The sequence below is a fragment of the Panthera leo genome, chromosome C1 (assembly GCF_018350215.1).
Source record: "Panthera leo isolate Ple1 chromosome C1, P.leo_Ple1_pat1.1, whole genome shotgun sequence".
Classification (NCBI taxonomy): Eukaryota; Metazoa; Chordata; class Mammalia; order Carnivora; family Felidae; genus Panthera; species Panthera leo.
The window spans coordinates 191,535,046-191,559,159 of record NC_056686.1 but is presented as its reverse complement, the minus strand read 5'-3'; the positions used below and the strand labels follow the sequence as shown (position 1 = coordinate 191,559,159).

Sequence of the window (24,114 nt, the reverse complement as noted above, 5' to 3'; positions counted from 1 at the left end):
ATTAATGTTTATTTGTTTCCTTTGGCAAGACCCGTTGGGGGAAGGGATGAGATTGGTGAGTTAAAAATTTTTTTTTGTTTGTTTTTGTGTTTTGGAAGAAGAGGCAAGTAATGTGAGTTTGGGTTTTCAATGAAGGCTCCCCTACCCCTCCACCCCACCCCCTTAAGAGGCAGGAGGCAAGACACGACCAGCTGGTGCCTTGAACTGACACAGGTGCAGAGGCTGTGGGGGGTGGGGAGCCAAGAATAATTACAGGTTTCTGAAGCATCAGGCCCTGCCTGACACAAGCGCTCATCGAGAAAACTGCTCTTTATGGAAAATTAATGGTGAAGCTGAAAAACTGTCAGGGCCATTGTTGTTCTTGGGAAGCCATCACTCCTCAGAGGGGAAGCCTTCTCCCAAGGCCTTGGGCTGTCATCAGCGGTGGGGATAGTGGGCCTCCCTTCCTGAGCAAGGCCTGGCTGGCACTCTTCTGCACAGTGATGGGTTTTTCCTTTAGGAGTGCCTCCTCTGCATTTTTCTTCTTTCCTAAACCTCACTGTCAGCCCAAATCTAGATCTTTGGCCCAGTGTAGGATGATTCTTCTTTGACTGTTAAAGCACGAATTTCATTTCGTCCATGAAAGTGTAATGACCAAAGCAGGGGCGTCTAATGAAACTTGTTTTCAAGCTGTAAATGAACACATGGGGTTTCCTCCAGTGTATGTCGAACTGAGTACGGGCTTGGTTTGGTAGCATATCCACACATCTCATGGGATCCAGCTGTACATGAGCCATGGTGTCTCTTGACCACTCATGAGTTTGAATTTAGTTCTAGCCCAGCAGCCAAGTAATAGCGAGTGACTCTTCTAAAGGGCTGGTGGAGGGTAGGTGCAGCAATTGTGGGTAGAGGCCAGTGTGACGGACTTTGGATCAGTATGTTGAAACAGGTGACATCTGGAGAAACAACTCTGAACCAAGGTAGGAAGCCTTTTCAGGGCATGGGCCATCCTGTCCCTTGTGGACACTTATTTCTGAGGATCATAGACATTCTGAAGGAGGGAGTTCTTTTCCAAGTTGTTGGAGGTGTGGGGGACTCCAGTGCCTTCCTTCAAGGAGCGTAAGACGGGGGCCCCCGCTCTGCTCAAGTTATGTGATTTTACAACTCACCTTAACATTTAATTTGGCTTTGAGTTGTTTTGGGGATTTCTTTTATGCGCTGCAACTAAGGAATCCTTGGAAGATGAAAGGGATATTGGAGACGGCCTATTTCAAAGACAGCACCCTCTCCCCAGGCCTTTAATCTTCTCTCTTTCCTCCCCCACCTCCCCAAGGAAGAATATACAAACAAATATTTTCTTTGTATGTTTAAAATAATTTTTTTTGGTTATTTATTTTGAGAGAGAGAGAGAGAGAGCAAGTGGGGCAGAGAGAGAGGGAGAGACAGATTCTGAAGCAAGCTCTACACTGTCAGTGTGGAGCCCGATGTGGGGCTAGAACTCATGAACGATGAGATCATGACCTGAGCTGAAATCAAGAGTCAGCCACTTCACCGACTGAGCCACCCAGGCGGCCCTGTATGTGGAAAATAGTTGGGGAGAGGAGAGATGCTGAAGAAGTTTTGGTACACATTTCCTAACTTTCATGTTGGTTTAGAATTCAATTAATTTTCACTGCATTGTCTGTCAGAATTTACACATTACCAGAGGGAAATACTTAATTTGGTTTCATCTCCAGCAACCGGTTGATGTAAGAAACAGAGGGAAGGAATGCGATCTGACATTGTAGTCCCATGGTTGTTTCGTGGAATTCAGCAGTTCTGACAGTGATGTGTAATGCTGTTGCACCTCTGGGGTGTGCTATTGATGTGGCTTTGGGGCGGTTGGTTTTTTTTTTTAGCCTAATAGCTAAAAAATTCAGGAGGAGATTTTTACTTGTACTATATATTTACTTACCTTTATTTTCCAGACAAAATCATTCTCTCCTAGCCTTCCACCTTAATATTTCCTGGCAATGAAAGTCAACAGTGAATATTTGTTTAACAGGAATCATTTTTTGGGTCTTATGTGGTTGATTCTTGTCACTGGCTCATACACAGTCTCTACCATGGGTTAAACTTAATATTACATTCTCCTCCTCAAACCAGCTTTAAAATGTTGAAACCCAGGAAGATGTGCAATAAAGTCCAACTACTTGGTGTCTGAGGTTCTCCAGTGGGCTTAAATGAACCTATTAATCATAATCATGGTGCTTCTTATCTCTCCACTCACTCCCAAGAAAAATGGTACCAGAACTCTCTGACGGTGCTGTCCACTTCCTTTCCCATCTTTCAATTCTGACTTAATTTTTAAAAACTTGAAACATGTCAGAACCATTACATCATATCATCCTTTAAAGGGAAAAAAAAATCACAAAATTCCCATGCATATCAAGCTTTGCAGTCCTACAGAGTTGGTTTCAGGAGTCAGAGGAATACAGATTTTGCTAAAAAGTATAAAGTATAAAAAGTATAAAGTATACATAAAGTATAAAGTATATCTAAGAAGGAATTAGGAAAAAAAGAGTATTTTAGAAGATAATTTTTAAAAAGAAGCTCAAATTACCCCACTATCACTGGCTTATCTTGTGTCACTTTTATTTCCATTCTGGGATGTGTGTGAAGATTTTAAAGTGCAAAAAAGTAATTAAGCTTTGGGACAATCCCAGGAGAAAGGTAAGGGATTCATCTCCCTGTTTCTGCACTTCATGCTCTTTGGGGATGGTGGTACCATGGTTAATAGCACGTGACAAAACCACACATAATAAATATCGGAAGGGGCTCCCATGGGTAGCCGGATGCAGTTACTTGCATGTGCAATTACCTGGGTGAGCATTCTTTCTGGGAACAGAGTTCACCTCTTCCTTGCTAGAAGCATCGTCACCGTTAATATCATCACCATCACCACCATCATCATCATCATCATCATCAATATCATCATCAGGTCCAGGTCTGATCTCAGAAGAACATGACTTTGCGAGTTTCCATGAAATAGAAAATGATATATCCTTATATTTTTGCATCTATATTCTTTCCCCGGTTTGCTTGATCTCTTTGCCCTTTTAACTCTTGGATCTTTTAGGTGAATGAAATAGGTAGAATGATTGGCATTAAGGGTAGCTGGCTAAAGGGACCACAAATGACTGACAATTAATTATAAACATAGGTAGTCGTAGGTGGCATTTTATTTAATTGACTCTATACTATTCCAGAAAAAAAAATTCACAAAATGCGATTTCTTTTCTTTTCTGTCTTGTGTTTGATTCACCAACTTGAGTATTCATGGATACAAAGACTCCAAATAATTAATCATAAGGACACAGTAACGAGTGATGGCAAAAATATTGGACCAATGGCTTTATCTTATGTTCACATTAAAAGATACAGAAATGAAAACAAGAACTTTTTATGTTCTAAACACTTGGTTTGTAAAGGGATGACATTGAGGAGACTGGACTAGAGTGTGCCCAACTGACTATGGATGTAGTTATGGTGGTGGTTATGGATGGGGGTTGTAAGGAGATTTTAGCTCATTCTTTTAGAAAGTTCTAACTCTTACAACTTTACACCACTTCGAACACTTAGATATCTTCGCCATCTGAGATAATAAGGGAGAAGTTTATTTCTGAAATATTACTGTTATTGTTTGAGTACTCATGTAACTTAAGGAATATGATCATTGCTTTTAAGAAGATTGTAATTTTTAAAAATTAATTTATTAAATTTTCTTTCTTATTGAGAAATAATTGACATGCATTACTGTGTAAGTTCAAGGTGCACAGCATGATGGTTTGACCTACATATATTATTACCACAGTAGGTTCACCCATTATCCATCTTCTCATATAGATACAATAAAAAGAAAGAAATGAGAAGGAGAACACTTGTGATGAGAACACTTAGGATTTACTCTCTTAAAAACTTTTCTGTATATCACACAGCAGCGTTAGCTGTAGTCATCATGTTTTACATTACATCTCTAGTTCTTATATATCTCATATACCTTTTGACCACCTTTTCTAATATCCTCTCCCCCAATCCTCTGCCTTCAGTAACCACAAGTCTGATCTCTTTTTCTATGAGTTTTGTTGTTGTTTTGTTTGTTTTCAGATTCCATATATGAGATCATACAGCATATTTCTTTCTCTGTCTGACTTATTTCACTTAGCATAATTTTTGCAAGGGCCACCCATTTGCCACAAATGGTAGGATTTCCTTGTTTTTAGTTAATGTTTACCTATTTATTTTGAGAGAGAGAGAGAGAGAGAGAGAGAGAGAGAGAGAGAGAATCCCAAGCAGGCTCTGCGCTGTCAGCCCAGAGTCCAACACGTGACTCATTAGCACATACCGTGAGATCATATCCTGAACCAAACTAAGAGTCAGACACCTGACCAACTGAGCCACCCAGCGCCCCGTATTTCCTTGTTTTTTAACGGCTGAATAATATTCCATTGTATATATACTCTACAACTCCTTTATCCATTCATCCAGTAATGGACACTTAGGTTGTTTCCTTATCTCAGCTATTAAAAATAATGCTGCTATCAACATGGGGGTGCAGATATCTTTTTGACTTAGTGCTTTTGTTTCCTTTGGATATAGTCCCAGAAGTGTAATTGCTGGATCATATGGTAGTTCTATTTTTAATTTTTTTATACTGGTTTTTTAATATAAACTGCACCAATTTATGATCCACCGACAGTGTACAAGGGTTCCCTTTCCTTTGCACCCATGTCATGCTGGCATGGGTGTAAAGAAAACATTCGAGAAGGAAGCATAGGAATAAAGCTCCTTGACGTGGGCTTTGGTAATGATTTTTTGGATATGACACCTAAAGCAGAAGCAACAAAATAAAAAATGAAGAAGTGGGACTACCTCAAACTAAAAGTCTCCTGCACAGCAAAAGAAATCATCAATAAAGTAAAAAGAAAACCTGTGGAGTGGGGGAAAAATACTTGCAAACCTTGTACTCAAGGAGTTAATACCCAAAATATATGAAGAACTCGTACAATTCAATAGCGTGAAAACAAATAATCCAGTTTAAAAATGGGCAGAGGACCTTAATAGGTGAACAGGTACATGAAAAGATGCTCAACATCACTAGTCATTAGGAAAATGCAAACTAAAACCACAAGGAGATTATGATCTTAATAAACCAGGCATACCATCAGTCTATGGACTCATAGATTCATTTTGGAGATACTGTTTATTTGTCCAGGATTGAGGAGGTGTGTATTTCAACACTTGGCAGTCAGCATATTTTCTTAACTCCATTTTTTTTTTCTAGACCAAAGTTCCTGAAGAAGATAGACCATGTTGAACTTTGAATGAAAGAATGATTAGTGGGAGGGAAGTTGAAAGATTATATCAAGCATATGAATACGAGGGAAAGTAAAGAGTGGAAAAATAGGTAAAGAGAATCTTTAGGGGAGGGTTGTAGGGGAAATGGCAAAAGTGACTGGAGATGTTTGCAATCCTGAATGACAAATTTCATATAATTTATGATGAGAGAAGGACAGGTTTAATGAAAACCATTTGGTAACCTTGGCATCATCATGCCCATATATGGCCAAGTTTCTTACATATTTCTTGATCCCATTAAAGTAACTACCTCTTGCCAACATTGGGAGATTTGGGGGAACTTAATTTGTGCTACAAGACTTGGGTTATTCTGTTCTCTGTCAATTTCTGCCTCCAGAACCTGTCACAGAAGTTGTAGGCATGGCAGTAATAGGTTTGAATTTTTTTTCTTTTTAAACTAAGGCTTGGGTTATCACTTTTAATAAGCATGTTTCAGTAAGTACTATGAACAAAATGGAGAGAGTATTAAAAAAGACTTCAGGATGATCAAATTTTAAGATGACTTCAAAACCAATTTCAGTTGATGTTATGAAACTAGGAGAAGAAACCACACATTTTGAAGTTGAGATGTTGGAGTGTCTTCACAAAGCTCATTTGGACCTCATAAATAATAAGAAAATTACTTGGTACTTGGGTACATTTCCTTCCCGTTGCTGACTGTAATGGATTTTTGAGGGAGTGGAAGTTGATCCAGCGGCTCAACTCTTAAGTTGTATTGTTAGGTCAGGTTGAGGGAAGTCTCATATCTCCCACATGAAGTATTGGAAAGGCATAATTTATGTAATTAAGTTGACATCTGCTGTCTCAGAGTTGGGGTTTGCTAGCTACAGTGTCATTGGGACAGAGTAAATCTCTGGTTCTGGTAGATAAACAAATATTTGAACTTTACATCCAAATTTGCAATCTGGAGACACTCCTAGTTTGCTAATGGTCATTTCTTTTTTTTTTTTTCCTCTTTCTCTTTTGAAATTATTTGAACTTACGGAAAAGTTGCAAAAATTGTGCATGAGTTCCTGTATACATTTGCCCAGCTTCCCCTAATGTTTCATGACCATAGTACAGTGATCAGAACCAGGAAATTAACATTGATACAATGCCATTAACTAATCTGTTTACTTTATTTGAATTAAATGATTTTTTCCATCCATGTCTTTTTCCTATCCAAAATCCATTGCATTTAGTTATCATATCTTCTTAGTCCCCTCATCAGGGACAGCTTCTCAGTCTCCTTTTTTTTCATGATCTTGATATATTTTTTAAAGTTTTTATTTATTTATTTTGAGAGAGACAAAGACAATGCAAGTGGGGGAGGGGCCGAGAGAGAGGGAGAGAGAGAATCCCAAGCAGGCTCTGCATTGTCAGTGCAGAGCCCGATGGGGGCTCAAACTCACAAAACCATGAGACCATGATCAGAGCAGAAACCAAGAGTCAGATGCTTAACTGACTAAGCCACCCAGGCACCCCTGATCTTGATATGGTTTAAAGAATACTAGCCAGTTATTTTGTAGCATGGCCCTCTGTTTGGGTTGTTCTGATGTTTTCTCATGATTACACTGAGGTTATATGTTTTTGGCAGGAATGGAATAGAATAATTTTGTGCCCTTTGCAGCCTGTCATACCAGGGTACAAAATACGATTATGTTTTATTACTGGTGCTGCTGACTTTGATCGTATATTTAAAGTGGTGCATGCCAGGCTTCCCTACTGTTAAGTTATTATTTTTGTTTATGTAGTCAAAATATATCCACCTTGTTGGGGGGGGGATACTTTGAGACTGGCAAATATCTTGCTTCTCATTATAGTTTCATGTACTAATTTTAGCATCCATTGGTGATTCTTGCCTGTAGTCATTATTACTTTTTTGTTTGCTTAATGGTGATTTTCTATTTCCATCATCACTTCTATGTTTATTAATTACAGTTTTATTAGAAGGAGAAGCTAACCCTTTCCATTTGTTTATTGATTCAAGTATTTATTTATATCACTATGGATTCATAGATATTAATTTTATTCCATGTGTTAAAAATACATTATCACTATTCATTGCTATTGCTCATATTGTCCAGATTTGGCCACTGAGAGCTCCTTCAAATTGGCTCCTGAGTCTTTCTGACATATCTCTACCACTTTATGAACACTTCCTTACCTTCCAGTACCACAAGATAGTCTAGGCTCATCTTTTATTTACTTTGCCCCACACTTTGAATCAACTGTTTCTCCAATATGCCCTGGTTCCCTTTATTGGATGATGATATTTAGAAACCAAGATCTGTATAGTAGGCGCGCTCACTGCTACCAAGGTGTCTTTGCTTGTAGACTCTTCCTACAGACAGAGCTAGGAAATATGTATGTAAACCCCCCCACACATATACATGTTTATTTCCATATAAACCTCTCTCTCTGTATATATGTATTAACATCTATGAGTAAATTCCAATTAAACATCAGAGTCATTTCTTAAGGGAGTCCTTGTAATCATTAAAGAAAAACATTGGAGATAAACTTTCTCTTTGGCTTATAAATAATCTAACATTAAAATTCTCATTCTTGACATTTTATTTCCCAGCACTTCTGATGAGTTTCTGATTAACAAAATCTTCTCTTCTCTCTAAGTAGAATATTATAAGAAGGGGATTTCTCAAGACAAAAACCATTACAAAATGATTTCATAGGGTTATCCAGCACATCCTGATGGGTACTCCTGCTTCTCTGATTCTCAGATGGAATAAGAATGCCCTGCATTAGGGTTGCAAATGATAGCTGCTCTTAAGTGGTCCAGCATTTCCCACATTTTAGTAGATGTATCTCTATCTTTAGATCATTAGTGTGACCTGTGTGCCCCTGGGATTTAAACTAGGGCATACTGGGTAGATTATTTTTTTTAACTTCCCAGAAAAGTATGTAAATGTGTTTAGAATCTCTCAGTTGCCCACAACTCTGAATATGAAGAGATCTGAGCTTCCTAACGATCACAACAATTTCTTAGTGGCTTTCAAATCTTTGAGCTAGAAAGTATGTAAGAAAACATGACATACAGAAACTCTATCAAAAGACAGAGGTGACTATGTTGTGAAATAATCTTTGTGTGTGAAGCAAAAAACTGCCTCAAGGACAACTTATCATCCATGATTCAGCTGATTTTTACCCAGAACATATCTGTGTCTCAAAGATCTGGTTCATCAGTTTTGGGCAAAGCTGAAGAAGCATTACAGTTACGTTCCAGAAGACATGTATTAGTGTTCATTTCTAAGATTGCTGGCCTCAGCATGGTCCAGGATAGGGTGTCAGGAGATGACTTCTGTGAAGTGGAGGAGATAGAATAATCAAAGTAAGGGTATAAAGTTGATTTTGTCCTTGTTTGATAGATATTATATACCTGCTGGGTGCCAGGCACTGTGCTTGGTAGGTGAGGGTTTTAAAAGAGAAGAGGAGCTTAAAGGGAGGTTTTAGGAGTAAGATTCAGAAGTGAATTCACTGGAGCTAAGCCTGAGGGTTTCATTATTGGAGAGAGATAAATGGCAATTTCTAGCAATGAGATGGAAAAAGGGAAAAGAAATTTTTGAGACCTGGAATTCAGAAGAGGGGCAACTGAAGATAATGCAAATTTCTAGACCTGAGAAGGTGGCAGTGTTGGTTTCAAATATGAAGTGATGGGAAGCTACTCAACCAGAGCTGTTATTTAATCAGTAAGTACAACAGAATCAAAACTGACTTTTCCCACAAGCTTTTCTTGATTAATACCATTATATTATAGAATGTAGAATTCATTGTCCACTCATCCCCTAAGAACTCATCAATATACTTTATGTTATGTTATTTGGTATCACTTTGCTTTGTAAATTCATGTCATTTTTAGCTTGTAATTTCTTATTGCGCACCTACCTCGCATGGATCTATTAATATCTGCTTCCAACACACAGAAAGCCTTGTACCTTGCTGTGAACACAGGAGTTGAGTGAAAACTTGTGACATGAGTGTTGAATGAAGATTAGACTCGTTCATTAGTTTATACTATTAAAAGTCAACAGTGAAAGCCAAAGTTAATTCATAGTTAAAAATCTTATTTTGTCTTATTCGCTAATGCAGAGTTTTACCATAAGGCTGATTAAAAACCAATCTTTTTGGTCACCAGATTTACTGTGGTGATCATTTTGCAGTGTATACAAGTATTGAATCATTATGTTATACACCTGAAAATGATACAATGTTATAGGTCAATTATACCGCAATAAAAAATACTAACAAAAAATAAACAGAAGACACAAGACAAATAAATGTATAACCAGTGAGAGACCATAAGTAGTGATTTAAAGATTTTGAAGTTTAAAGTTTATACGGTGGTAGTAGATACTTTGGCAAATAGGAAAGAAAACTTCACAGGTAGAGCTTGGATTATTCAGAGAGGAGGAGTGGAGTGAGACAAGCAAGGAGGAGAAGTCGGGCATGAGATGTCATGAGGATACAGATGGGGACTGGAAGCCTTGAAGGGCAGGCTGGCAGAGAATATACCAAAGGCAGTGACCATCAATGGATTCTGATTTAGAGGTTAAGTACTAAGCCTAGTGCAAATGCAGCTAGAACCTTGTCAAAATAGGGAAGCAATGGCAATGGCTATTGCATGCAGTCTAAGAAAAACAGGTAAAATGCTGACATATGCACATGGTAAAGAAGCACAGTCTATATAAAATCCAGACAAAGAGCTCTGAAACTCCATGGTTCTATGAATTCTATATCCGGGGAAAGGTAAACCCCACTGATAGCGCATCTCTATTACAAATATATGGGAGAATAAATGGGATAAGAGAAAAACAAAGACCAAAACAAAAACAACCTTTTGAAATGTCACCAAAATAAAATCCTTAACATATACAGCACAATGAGGCATATCATTAAAATCTATTCTTAACAGAATAAAAGCCTAGATTCTGAACATCGGTTGAAATCGAAGATGCTCTACGGAGGCAGTAAATTAGGAGCTAGTCTCATTTTAAATTGGTCATCAGTGTTTCTTTGTTGGAGCCCAGAAACCAGAGCAAATTGAGCTGATGGTGCAAGTTAGTGCCATCGTTTTACACAAGATTCTGGAAAAGTGGGATTTGTAAGTGAGGAGAGCTTTCTAGTACAAACTTAAATATCCACACTGTTGCCACAACAGCATTTCCACCACCTTACAAAGTCTGAGGAGCACCATGGGTGAAGATTTGTTGCAACTCTGAACTCTTCAGTTTGCTCTATTTCTTTACCAGGTGAAAGCTTTACGTTGAAATCTATTGGGTCCTATCTTTTAGCAAGTCAAATAGCTGTGTTTGAACCTATTCTTATCACATAGTCAGAGATACTAAACCATTGTAATGGGACTCATGCTTCTTGCCACAAAATAGGTAGCAATCGGATTTTGAATAACTTGCTGTAGACAATGGGAGTTTTGTCTTATACATCAAAGATTCTGTGAGAGGCATTCTTGAGAACAGTGTCTGTTCCTGCCAGCTAGGGAATCCGAGGCAGAGCTTGCTGTTGGCTCATCGTGGCCGAGGTCACCTCTTAGTTTGGGTGGGTATGGTTTGTTCTTCAGGGCAGGTTGGAAAATTGACTTATTTTTGTGACTTGCCCCCGTCTATTTGAAAAATGAACGTGGAGTACGGGAAGTCTTGTTTTGGTATGAAAAACTTTGATTCTATTTGCCTCTTGCTTACGCGGGAACTCCTGGGGCTGCTTGGAGCATCTCACCTGCCGACTTGGGTTGTAGGGCAGGAGATGACTTTAACCCTGAATATTCTCTGGGATCCCGACGGGGCGAGACAGCCCTTCTGGGCCTCTAGCTCCCCTTCATTAAACTCACATGATGTGGCCCTTAGGAACCCTTCAGAAGCCTTCAGGGAGTAAATAACAAGGTCAGACCTTCCACCAAGAGAATTTCAGACTCCGGCCGCGAAACCATTCTCTGTGTCTCCCTGCTCTGCCTGTCAACATGTGGCCTCATGGTGTTCTTTGCCTCTGATGGCTGTTTCTCTCCCTCCCGCCTTCCCCCCTGCAGACATGCCTTGAATTGGAACGCTACCTACAGACGGAGCCCAGGAGGATCTCGGAGACCTTCGGTGAGGACTTGGACTGTTTCCTCCATGCTTCTCCTCCCCCGTGCATTGAGGAGAGCTTCCGGCGCTTGGACCCACTGCTGCTCCCCGTGGAAGCCACCATCTGCGAGAAGAGCTCGGCCGTGGACATTCTGCTCTCTCGGGACAAGTTGCTCTCTGAGACCTGCCTCAGCCTCCAGCCAACCAGCTCTTCTCTCGACAGCTACACGGCCGTCAACCAGGCCCAGCTCAACGCAGTGACCTCATTAACGCCCCCCTCGTCCCCTGAGCTCAGCCGCCATCTGGTCAAAACCTCACAGACTCTCTCAGCCGTGGATGGCACGGTGACGTTGAAACTGGTGGCCAAGAAGGCTGCGCTCGGCTCAGTAAAGGTGGGAGGGGTGGCGACGGCGGCGGCGGCCGTGGCGGCAGCGGGGACAGTTAAGAGCGGACAGAGCGACAGCGAGCAAGGAGGGGTGGGGGCCGAGGCGTGCCCCGAAAACAAGAAGAGGGTTCACCGCTGTCAGTTTAACGGGTGCCGGAAAGTTTATACAAAAAGCTCCCACCTAAAGGCCCACCAGAGGACTCACACAGGTAGTGGTACAAGTTGGCCGCACGTGGTTTCTTCTTCCTCCTCCTCTAGCCTCGCGGTGGGAAGGGCGTCGGGGCTCCGAGGAGCGGCCTCGTGCTGCCTCGGGGCGGGGGGTGGGAGCCAGGCCCGAGGGCGGGGCAGCCGAGGGACGCACGCGTGACCTTGAGCCCCCGCAGAGGCCCCGGGTGCAGGCCCCGGGCTGGCCGTGCGGTACTTTCCCGGGCGGTGCCAACCCCGGCATGGAACCAGGCGGTTCCAAGGATGCCCCCATGGGGGGGCTCCGGCCGTCCGGGCACTTGTCACCTCCCGACACTCCTCGGTGTTTCAGGAGTGTAGTTCTGCAGCCTTGATCAACCGTGGAATCTGAGGAGGCCCATTTGAAAGAATTCACAGTTACGCAAGGTAGTCGGGGCGTCCCCGATTTTTTGTCAAAGTCACCAACAGCAGGAGGGTTTCAGAGTTCATTAGATGTGATCATTCTATAATTAATTGGCATCTCCTCTTTTGCATTGTTCTCTGGCGCGTGCTTTATGGGGAGATGGCAGAATTGCTTTTTAATGAGCTTGTTACCGAGAAGTTGCTAAAGTGATTACATCGCTATGTGTGTGGTAGGGGAGGGCGGGGACCGGCGGGGACTGTATATTTTTCTCAGGACTATCTGCGTGATTCCCAGGAATCGTAGTGATCTTTGGAGCAATGGGATAATTTGGAAGAGTGGGGTTTATAGAGAAAAGAGTGAGATTGGCATTTTCCTTGAAACCTGGTCTTCGTCGTGTGCTTTGAGACGCAAGCTTAGGGATGGTGTTTCTTCTTGGCGTTAGCATCCTAGGAGCAATTACTGTCATTGGTGGCTTTTAAATGAGTCCCGGCTGTATCGCCTGTATGGTTGTGCATACTGCTTGTACATTGCAACTGAGTAGGGAAGAGCTCCAGAAGCAGAAGCAGCAGAGTGAGAGTGTAGCCAGAGAGAAATGCGTGATTGGATTTGAGCCAGGAGAAGTGGCTGGCGGGAGTTCTTTTTGGTCTTGTAGCTCGTCTTCCTGGTGCTCTGCTGCGGGTTTTGGTCTGTGCCACCAAGGACGTGTGCAGTGAAAAGTTCATTGGCTGGAAAATCAGAAAAACGAACTAGCTAGTTCTGGTTCTAACCCTGCCACTAACTAGCTCTGTGACCTTGAGAGTGTCCCTTTACCTCACCGGGCCCCGTTTGCCACGTCTGTCACGCAGACTGGCCTAAGGCCCCTTGAGGCTCCGGTGCGCTGGGGTGGAGGGGCGTGAAATGCCTTTGTGCAGGACAGGAGTACTTCCCTGAAGTAAGATGCAGCATACATGTCCAGAAGAAATCACCATTTTGAACCTCAAAACCATTCCCATGGGAGCATGAGAATACATTGCTTCCTGCTATACAGGACTGAGGCACGTACTCCTCCAGTTCTGCACTTAGCTGCCTATGTAGCTCCTGCTCGGTTCATGGGACGGTCTCCTAACGTGACTCTTGAACCCCACAGCTCAGGCCCACTTAGGGTTCCCCGTGAGGGTTTGGGTCTGAGTTGTCCACTCCACAGACACCAAGGCTAACATCCCCTGCGAGAGTCAGCTTTCTTTCCCTCCCTGAGAGGGTCCTGAAGGTCATCATTATTTATATTTCTTTCTTCTCAAGTCAATGAGGAAAGTAATGGCAAGACATTGCAGTGCTCCCGGGCTTTCATTGGTGACTCACTTCCTGTTCTCCCCAGGAAACCCGAGAAAGCAGGATGAGGCAAGAATGCTGAGCTTCGTTGGGGGCTTGGAATTCATGAGTATGGACACATTGTTGAATTATTGACTTTGAGACGGGCTACATCCTGCCTAGTATGGAGGCCGGAAGGCTCTGGGGAAGCAGGATTCTTTTTTCCAAGGGGGAGTCCAGAGCATTTCCTCCTTTTTCCTATCCCCATTGCCCAACGGACGTGTCAGAAGGAGACCTCTTAGGAGTGATCCCTTATTCGGTGCTTTGTTTTTTGGGCATCGTCTACTCGGAACGATTACCAAGGTGGAGCTCAATTATGTTCCCCAGCACCTGCAACCACTTGCCGTAGGGTGGACTTTAGTGGAAAGACTCCTCTCCGCGGGGGATTTATCCAAGGAGGCACCATGCATTACTGAAAGGCAGTACTGCAGAGTGGTTAAGAGCAGGGCTTTGTGGTTTGGTGCACTTCGGTCTGAATTCTGGCTCCACTGCTTCTTAGATCTGTGACCTGGTTAAGTGCTTTGTCTTCCCTAAGTCTCAGTGTAGCCGCTTGTAAAGTACAGGGATAATTGTGTCTACATTCTGGATTGTTTTGAAGGTTCAATGAATAAACGTATGTAAAAGACTTGGCAGGCCGTGAGAGCTCATGAAAGATGGTAGTGGAGTTGGTTGTAGTTAGTAGGATTGCTGTTGCTATTGATTAGTGATGATCGTGTGAAAAAACAGCTCTATGTATACTGGAAATAAGGCCGTTGCCAAAGTTAAATACCATCGAAAAGCAAGAAGCCTTTTTCGACACTCTGTGCAGGGGGTGACGATGCTCGCGGACACCAGTTGAGGAAAGTGCATCTGGACGTGCAGCCGTCGGCTCATTGAAGGTGGAAGCACCGTAGAGCTCGGCTTTCCTAAGACCTTGCAGAAAGCAATCACCTTGCATCCTCCGGAAGCCTTTTGCCTGTAAAACCTCCCTCCTAGATAAGCATGGAAGGAAAAGTAGGTGCCGCAAGAGAAATAGGAGGGGAGGTGGAGGTGGAGGATGGGGAGAGAGAGTGTGAATTAATTTGGATCAAATGGATGAGAATCAGAAGTATTTATTTGGAATTGGTGTGAATGGGGCACATGGGGAACTGAACACAAAGGTGATAATTTATGTGGTGTGGATGAACTAAGAATAATGAAAAAAGCATGAAGGATGGAATCAAATTAAGTGCAAACATATAAAAGCAATGGACTAGTGCAAGCTTGAGGGCAAAGGTATATGGAATTCTGGTTGGAGGAGTCGCCGATATAAGCGAGTGAAAGGGCAGAACTGCCGACCCAGTGTTGAAATGGAGTTTAAAAGAAATGGGCTCTGGTTGGATTCGGGCAAGCTCTTTTAACACAGGGCTCGCTTTAATCCAGTGGAAACATTTCTTTATCTTTCAGATGGGTAAGTGTTTGGGGACAGAAAAAAAAAAAAAAAAAAGAAGATGAGAAAACAATTGGTAAAAAGAGGGAAACCATTGGCCTCCTTTTCTCTAGAGTTCTGTATACGCTGTATCTCTTCTATACGGTAATATGTTGAAAAGGAGACACAGTTGGAAAAATGAAATAAAATAAAATGTGTGGGTCTCCCTGTATGCCTAAGAAAGACAATACATTGTTGGTAACATGGATTTGCTTGTGCTGAAGAATTTTTAAAATGTTATTCATTTAATCTTTATATAGATAGAATTTACTGAGCTGGAAAAGATATGCCTCCCCGCCCCCCTCCCCCCCTCCAGCCCCCCTTCTGTGGCTGTTCTTTTGAGGATGCTGAATCCTTCAAACTTTTTGCCCTGGAGCATGTTAGGCAATGAGGTGATTTTTTTTTTTTTTTTAAGGTAGCAGATGTTCAAGTTGGTAGCTAGGGCACAAATATTGTTTGCCCAAGGAGGTGAAGTTAGGGATGGGGGAACCGAGGGAGGGAGAAGACAAGGCAGGGACTGGGACAAAGGGAATATTGTGAAGTCTCAGGATCTTAGTGAAAGGAAGCATATAAAAATGGACATATGGTTTATTCATCGTGAGGAGCACTTAGTGCTGGCATGTGCGTAAAAATGTCCTTTAGCAGCCAACCATTACAGACCTTTCTCTCCCACTCTGTCTTCTGGTCTTTGTGTAACGGACTTTTCTTGCTCAATAATTCAATTATCATGATCATAGTTTTATTCATTTTCTTGGAGTCAGCTAAATTGTCCTTATATTTTGATGCAAAGGAAATCTTCACTTCCAGTTGAAAAAATCACTTTATTATGCGCACGTTCCGCACAAGTCAGTTTGTTAAAACGTTAGTAGTTTCTATGCAAAAAGGGAAAGAATTGTTTTCCACGTTTCTTCTTGGTCACTTCTGAGAAGAAGAAGAAAAAAAAAAAAAAGCCTGGGATTGAAATGGCACTTTGTGTTAATTGATCAGACTTGCCTAATATGGAAATTCAAATAAAATTTTCTAATATGGAGATTCACGTACACTATGCAGAGTGAGTCATGTTGACAAAGTCAGGACAAAGGCCAGGAATGAAATCTTTGATTGCTGGTCACAGAGGAGGGTAAAAAAGAAGGCCATGTTCTCACATGTTCTACTTGGAGGATTCTTTCTATGGACAGGGGGTTGCTTTAGACTAATCAACGGGTGTTGATAAGGACGTTCTGGATTTTGTGCCAAAGAACGTAAAGGGGTTCTTTTTAGGTGGGAAGATAACACAAGTGTGCAATTTACTTAACTGTTTATGTCTGCTTTGGGACAGGTCTCACTGAGTCACGGGGTGGCACCATTTCTAAGCTTACCTTGGATCTGGGGAAATAGTTTGTCTTCAAATGAAAAGGTAGCTAAAAATATTATAAACGAAAAGACGAGCGTTGTGTTTAACAGGCGAATAAAAGTGCTTAATTTATATAATGAAAGTTCTTCAAAGTTTGAAATGTGATTTATTTTGTTTATTCAACAAAGATAAAGCGGGTGTTACATCCTAGGCATTGTTCTAAGTGTTTTACAAACTTAATCCTTTTAGTCCTCGTATTAATCTAATGACATTGGTGCTATTCTTATAATATAGAGGGAATGAGGCCCAGAGAGGTCAGGTAACTTGCCCAGTGTCACACAGCTCCTAGGTGGTTGGGCCAGGATTCAAACCAAACAGTATTGCTCAAATCTGAGCTCTTAACTTCTATGCTAACTAACAAGAGGAAAAGAAATCAAGTAGATATTTTTTTCTTAATAACTCATTATTAAGAGGAAATGAGAGACATAGTTTAAATACAAATTGACAATGAAAACTACTTTCAGTGTCTTCTAAATAGAATAAAGTTGGGAGGGTCCTTAAACATATTGCCTCATCAAGTGACTAAGTACCAGAACAAGGAAATTACAAAAGAATGGTCTTCCGTTTCTAGGCCCATTATTGTTACTGTTATAGTTACTATTATTATGGTCATTACTATTAAACCATTTTTTTTTTTACCTTAGGATTAAAGAGAGACTTTTTCTAACAGTCCCAATGCACTCATTAAAATGACAAATGTTAATACTCTATCCCTATGAAATCAGGCAAGCATTATCACGTGTTGGGGGAAACTGAGCACCAACAGTGTAAAAATGCCCCAGCCCGGGTTCTATGACCTGTCATTGGCAGAATTAAAACTTGACCCAGGCCTCCTGTCCCTTGGGCTTACGTGCTATTTAATGGATCATCCTCTTAGTCACTTTGTTTGTTCTATCAGTCATTCCTCAAATGGGGTAGTAAGTGCCCAGAGATGTCGGGCTCTGTGCCACTGAGTAAGCAGTGCTGGGGGCAGCCCTTCCAAGAAAGAGTGCAAAGGGAGACATAGCATGGCATGAGAGTAGGGATGCCTACCAGAGGTCAGAAGTAGCGAGCATGATTCAGAAAAAGTCGCTTTTCTCTTTTTGAACAGGGTGTTTATGAATGCTGTTCATCGTTTCAAATGATGCCAATGTGATAATACACCCATTTGTATAAATAGAAGGCCTAATTCAAGGTCAGGCGTATCAGCAGGATAAAATTAAATACCTCAGTCTGGAACTGTAGGGGGCCCATCGACCACTTTCAACCTCCTCAGCCCCATAGATAAGAATTCTTTGAATTTATACAATAGCAACTGAAATAGGGCAATTTTAAGACATTAAAGGGCCTTTAATATGCTGAGACACATGGCTGCTAATGAAGTTTATCCATGTGTTGAGGCAGAAACTCATTAAACCCCTATTATGGGATGGAAACTGGAATAAGGGTTAACTGTTCAGTTCACAAGGTGGAGAGAGTTTAATAGGAGGGTGTGATAGTTTGGGTTTAGCATATTCAAGAGCTTAGGAGAAAGTGTTTGAAAAGAACGGGTGTGAATGAGATGATGGAAAACAATTGATGGGAGAATTTTATGATTCAAGAAATTCTTAGAGCTTCACCACATGGTAATTTAGCAATATGCTGGCTGTTAACATTTATGAAGATAAATTTAGGTAAACATATACTGGCTGAAATGGCATAAACCTCGGCATATACACAGCAAGCACGTTTATTTTATTATTTTAATATGGTAATAAATGTAGGCTTCACGGGATGCCTATTCCAGATGTCCTTTTAATGGATAATTGGTAGTCGCAAAGTAAATAAGCATGTTAAAACAAGAATGGAAGGAAAAGAAAAAAGTATGAAATTAATAAGTATTTCATCATAAACGATATTTCTTGAACACCCATTATACTAGACTCTTGTTCCTTCCCCCAGCCCTGAGGACTTTGCTTTTTGATGCAAAAGCCTGAAATGTGGTTTTACAAAGTCACTATCTTTGGAACCTGATCTCAAAAGAGAAGATGGCATGGATTGGGGGTGGGAGGTAGGAATGAGGGAAGAGAAAAGAGGAATCTCATTTCAGAAAAGGCAGTTGAAGTAATAGAATTTTATAAATTCTCAGACTTAAAGGTTAGGCCAGCTCTGTTTGATAGAGAAGAGAAAAAGAAGGTCATGAGAAGTCTGTGCAAATGAAGGAATGACACTGGGAAGGCCAAATGTGAACTTCAAAAAAAAAAGTAACTGTTCTGTTTAATAAATAGATAATGTACAGAGCTGTTTGTATTATAATAAGAATGTTAATGACTGTGAGGAGTGTGGTTGTCCTACACATACTACATTGGGAGGTTTGAGGAGATTAAATGAAGCTTTGTAAAGAGTACAGGCTAAGTGATAGCATAAGAATTAGCTGGGGGTAGACAATACTTAATGTCTTATGTCTTCTGAAGTTAAAACAAAAATGGAGTGAGTCTGTTTGAATCAGACAAAAAAAAAAAAAAGGAGTTGAAGAAGGTAGTGTGTAATAAAAAAAGCAAAACAAAACTTTTTTTTTAAACTTTGGAATATCTCTTTTTAAAAAGTTAGAATGTAAGGATAGATGAAAATGTATTTGTAAAATGATTGTCTTTCTTTGAAAGATACCTGGCTTGAATTTAGTAGAAATGATGGTGGAAGCCTTGAAAATGGATCAAGAGAAAACAAACTTCTCGTGTAAGGAAGTTAGTTCTGGTAAGCAAATGGAACTCTCTGGGGACCCAGCCTATGCTGGGGATACGTGCAGTGGGGCTGAGAGCTCTGCCAGGTGACTCAGGTATTAATGGTGAGAGTCTGGCTCTTTCCAACCAGGTGATTTCTGTCTGTCCCCACCCTAATGGAGGTGAACTGGATGGCCGTGGGTAAACCTGTTTCCTAAAATCTCAGTTCCTTCTTCAGGCCCCACCTAAGAGCCTTACACCTGATGCTTTCTTGCACTGAGTCACTTCCTGCCTTTGAAGCCTTCCTTTATTACCCTTCTTTACGTCAGAATGACATTTCTTCTTGTTATTATTTTTCTAATCTTCGATTACGGGAGGCAGTTAGTGGAATTTCAGGAATCTTCCAGCAAGCAGGGAGACAAGATGGGGGCGTTTTGGAAGCTGGGACAGCATTTTTCACCTTCCGTCTTCTGCTCCTGGATGTTCTACATTTTCTAAAAGTAACTTCTTTTCAACCGTTTTTAAAAGTCCTATTGACATGACAGTTATCGAGCTAAATGTTAGTAGAAGCAAGATTGTTCAAAGTAATCAAAAGTTAGTGACTTTTTAATGTGCTAGTTATTTGGCCAACCAATGACAAGAGTTATTCCTCATTCCTGCAGTGTCTCTATGTTTGGTAGCCAATGTTGGAATCTGACTAGCTTATATAATGGAGGTCAACCCACTTAAATTATTTAAGAGTGTCTGCAGTGAGAATAAGCTTTTCATGGTTTGTCCCATATTTCTGTTCACCTTTCTTTCTCCTTCACCATCTGTGCTTATTGAGGTGGAGAGTTAAGGACTCACCTGGGATTGGACCCCCTGAACTAGGCCTAGTTGGCAGACTGCCCCCGCCCCTTTTTTTTAGACCCTGAGTCTTTTGCCTTCTTCCCTTCAAAAGTTACCTGCATTCAGGTTAGACCCCTTTTATTTTGTTTGCAAAATAAAATGCATTTATAATTTAAAACCCATTTTATATTGCAAACCACTCATCCAGTATCATAAAACATAGAGTTAGGCTTCTTTTGTTGTTTCTGCCTTTAGAATGTATCCTTTCTCTATTCATTACCATAGTTGACATTTAACTTAGGGAGTTCAGTAAAGTAAAACAGTATTACACATACTGTTTTCAGGCAAACAATACAATTGTTCAAAATCCCAACTTTGTTGGGACAGAACAGTCTCAACTGTTTCACTAGGTTAAGCTAAAGTTGATAAAAGCAATCAATCCTTTTGTTTTAGGGAAGGAAGCCAGAAACCATCTTCGGTTGAGAAAAAACTTTCCCTTCATGGTAGATTATTATCGCCCAGTTCAGTGTGTTATGGTATATAATGTCTTCCTTTGGAGCCCTTGCTATTTTCATATCAGGGAAATTTTGTAAAAAGGACTATAAATTGTTCCAAAAGCGAAGGCACTGTTAAGTGAGGAAGGTTCTAGGCATCTAATGGATGCCCTAAAAAATGTAAAATTATATAATCTATGCCCCGATGAATAGAACCCAAGAAGAAGCTTGACTGGTACATATTCTAGTATCCGAGGGCAGCACGATGCAGTAGGAGTAGCAGAGGATAGCTGTGTAGCAGTCATTTTTAAACGTTTTCGGTCTTCATTTTGCGTGTTCACGTGGTTAATGTCACCTTACTGGAATTCATTACAGGGATTAGGAACTTACGGTGTCTGCATCTCCTTGCCGTGGGGTACGCACACTCTTTACCCACACTCGAGTTCTCTTGTAGAAAGGAAATAATGATTGTTCATACTGAATTCTCCATTGGTCACGAGCTTGTTGAAACTAGTATTCGTATTTTAAAAAGAAAACAAAAGATACATCTCCCTTCTCTGATATAGGTAATAAGACATCTTATGTTCCTGGTGTTCAGGAGAGAGTGTCAGAAAATCAATATGAATAAATTCAAGTACACGGAGGGTTCAGCCTATTCGGAAGGGTAGCGTATGGCAAAATGACATTATGCATTATTAAATATTTTTTGCTTCACCCACATGTAAATATTAGCATATAGAAAAGGTACCATAGGCTACTTACAAATTTAGGCAGAAGGCGATTTGCTGGCTTTTTTTTTTTTTTCATTCTTTGTTGTTGTTGTTGTTTGGTGTCTCAAGGCTTACAGCTAATCTAAATTTGAAACTAAATACTGTCATTACAGAAGATTTTTTCCTGAGTTCTTCCAATTTCTCTGGGGACAAAATAATGGCCGCCCGAAGCAGTGGAGAAACAGTAATTAGGGCAAATAGTAATACTGTGCATGATTGAGGAAAATGTGAGGAAGGGAGGGAGAAAACGCAACAGACAGACTTGTACCGCCTGTTACTAGGAAACCACATCAGCATTAAATACAGTGTGCTAATTGGCTATCCTGTTTCTGCCTGGGTACCAGCCTGGGCCTGCTACACAGCTGTTTCTGCTCTTTCTGGTTGCTAGGTAACTGCATCATTTTTTTTTCCCCCCTCTTTGTATTCTGGAGGCTAATTGGCTACTTCTGCTCCTGGTGTTGCTGCTGGGTACCAGTCTGGGCCTGCTGCTCTGCTGTTCTCCAAAGGGATTTAAGGGGGGGCGGGGGAGGGGAGGAAAAAGGAAAAGGAAGATATGCTGGCAATTAATGGAGCATAAGTGCAAATTCTACACAATGTCTGGCACCTGCGTCCCCTCATCCTGCTTTCTCAACTAGATCCTTTAGCTGTGAAAATAGATTGAATCTTGGAGTCTTTCTTTTCTCTGCATACCTTTTGATTAGAACTTGAAAGAAATAAGACATTTGACGACGACTACTTAAATGGTGGATTTGGTCTTCTTTAGAAAGAACTGGCAAATTATTACACATTTATACTTGATATGGGCACTAAGAGCATTTGCACGAACGTTAAAATCACTAACTTAATAACAAAGCAGGATCTTTAACATCTTAAAGGTAGTGGCTCTTTATCTCTTAAATGGACCAGAGTCTTTTGTAGCCGTTCTTCTTGGTATCCTACAGAGTATAAAGTAAGAAATAAAATGGACTAAAGGCAATCATCGGATTTTCCCAACTGTTTTATTCATTAAGGAGTAAAAGGAGACTTCTAGACACATGACTTTACATTATGGATTTCATTCCTCTGATAAGCATAGCGAAGGTCTCAAATGCTTTTTGGTGGGACATTGCTTTCCACAGAAGCAATGCATGTTTCGCACACCTTATTTTCGTTCCTTATAGCAAATGAACAAATGGGGTGTGAGAGAAACCTAAAATTGGTTTTGTGATGTACAAAAAAGCCTAATCGCGTTCCAAATAGTTGCATCTCCTATTGAAGTAGAGGTTTCCATTTCCTCATTATCGAAATCCTCCTTGGAAGTATGGGGACGAAGGTTCTTCAGAAGTGAAGTGATATTTCAAGGGGGTTCCACTGTAAATGGTTGAGAAGGTGTATGCACATTGAGGCCCCTTGAAGAGGCAGCTTCATTGCTCTAGAAAGGAGCTGTTTTAGTGAGAAGACTCGGCCCACCGTTGTGTGACCGTGCTCAGAAATAGTTAGCAAAGGCAACTCTTATTCGACGTGAATAGCGGACACTGGTTCTCCATACTAATGAGATGTACCACTCCCTCTCAAAAGTGAAAAAGGAGAAGTTCTATTCAAAGCAACAAGCCACTTATAAGACCAGATCAGGCTCTGTGGAATCTTTTCTGCTTCAAGTATCCTTAAAATAGGTGGGAGACCTCAAACTAGTCTAGGATGACGGAGAGAATATTATAATGTTCCATAGGCCTTAAACCCGCTAACCATTAGTAGCATTCAAACTACAAAAGAAAACCTTATCATCAGAGGATAACTACAGAGCGGGCAAAATATTATTCCTGCCCTTTCTGTTCAAAGGACCGGTTGTTAATCACTCAGGAGTATTTCCCCATGGAAGGACTTGGCCGTTTGGTTATGGGGAGTCGTCAGATGTCGGAACATTCCTTCATCGCTCGACAGGTTTTATATTCTGACTTTGGGAGGGAGCGGTTTTGACTGCTTGAGTGTTTAGTCTTTGTTGAGGGAGATCGTCAGAATAACAACTTTCCATGTGTATGACGGATCGTCCCTAGTCAACCGAAGCAGGATCTGGAGTGAACCGCCCAAAGATGGCCTGGTGTCTGTCTTTTCCACCGTTCCTTCACCCGTCCATTGGGTGCAGTTACATGTCTACACTCGGGCTCTGGTAAGATCTGTGAAACAGGGGGTTTCGAAAACTGGCATAGTCGGGGCGCCTGGGTGGCTCAGTCGGTTGGGTGTCCGACTTCGGCTCAGGTCATGATCTCGCGGTCCGTGAGTTCGAGCCCCGCATCGGGCTCTGTGCTGACAGCTCAGAGCCTGGAGCGTGTTTCAGATTCTGTGTCTCCCTCTCTCTGATCCTCCCCCGTTCATGCTTTGTCTCTCTCTGTCTCAAAAATAAATAAACGTTTAAAAAAAAAAAAAAAAAAAAAAAAAAAGAAAACTGGCATAGTCACGGGTAGCCTCAGCCCTGAGTGAACACCAGTTCCCAATTCTGAGCTTCCTATCTTCATGCTCTTGTGGGTGGGCAATCTTTATTCTTTGGATGAAAGCAGTGGGGGGCATGCAGGCACGCTTTGGGGGTTGAGGAAAGGAGGTAGTCCTCTACCTCACTGCTTCAACCTTTCCATTCTCCTCAGTCACCTGCTTTGCTCATTCTCATCTGCATGCCATACTACTGCTCCTTATATGAGGTAAATCAGTTGACAAACCTAGCGAAGAGGAATCTGATGGGGCCGGGCTGCCCAGCAGGGCTGCTGC

General features: G+C 41.3%; 1 protein-coding gene across 1 annotated transcript in view; it reads left to right on the top strand.

Annotated features, from left to right (window-relative positions):
* KLF7 (Kruppel like factor 7) overlaps nucleotides 1-24,114 on the top strand; it is an 87,083-nt gene that overhangs the window by 31,799 nt on the left and 31,170 nt on the right. The window contains exon 2 of the mRNA XM_042949912.1: nucleotides 11,411-12,041. Coding sequence (XP_042805846.1) covers nucleotides 11,411-12,041 — 631 coding nt within the window. The remainder of the gene's footprint in view (nucleotides 1-11,410; nucleotides 12,042-24,114) is intronic.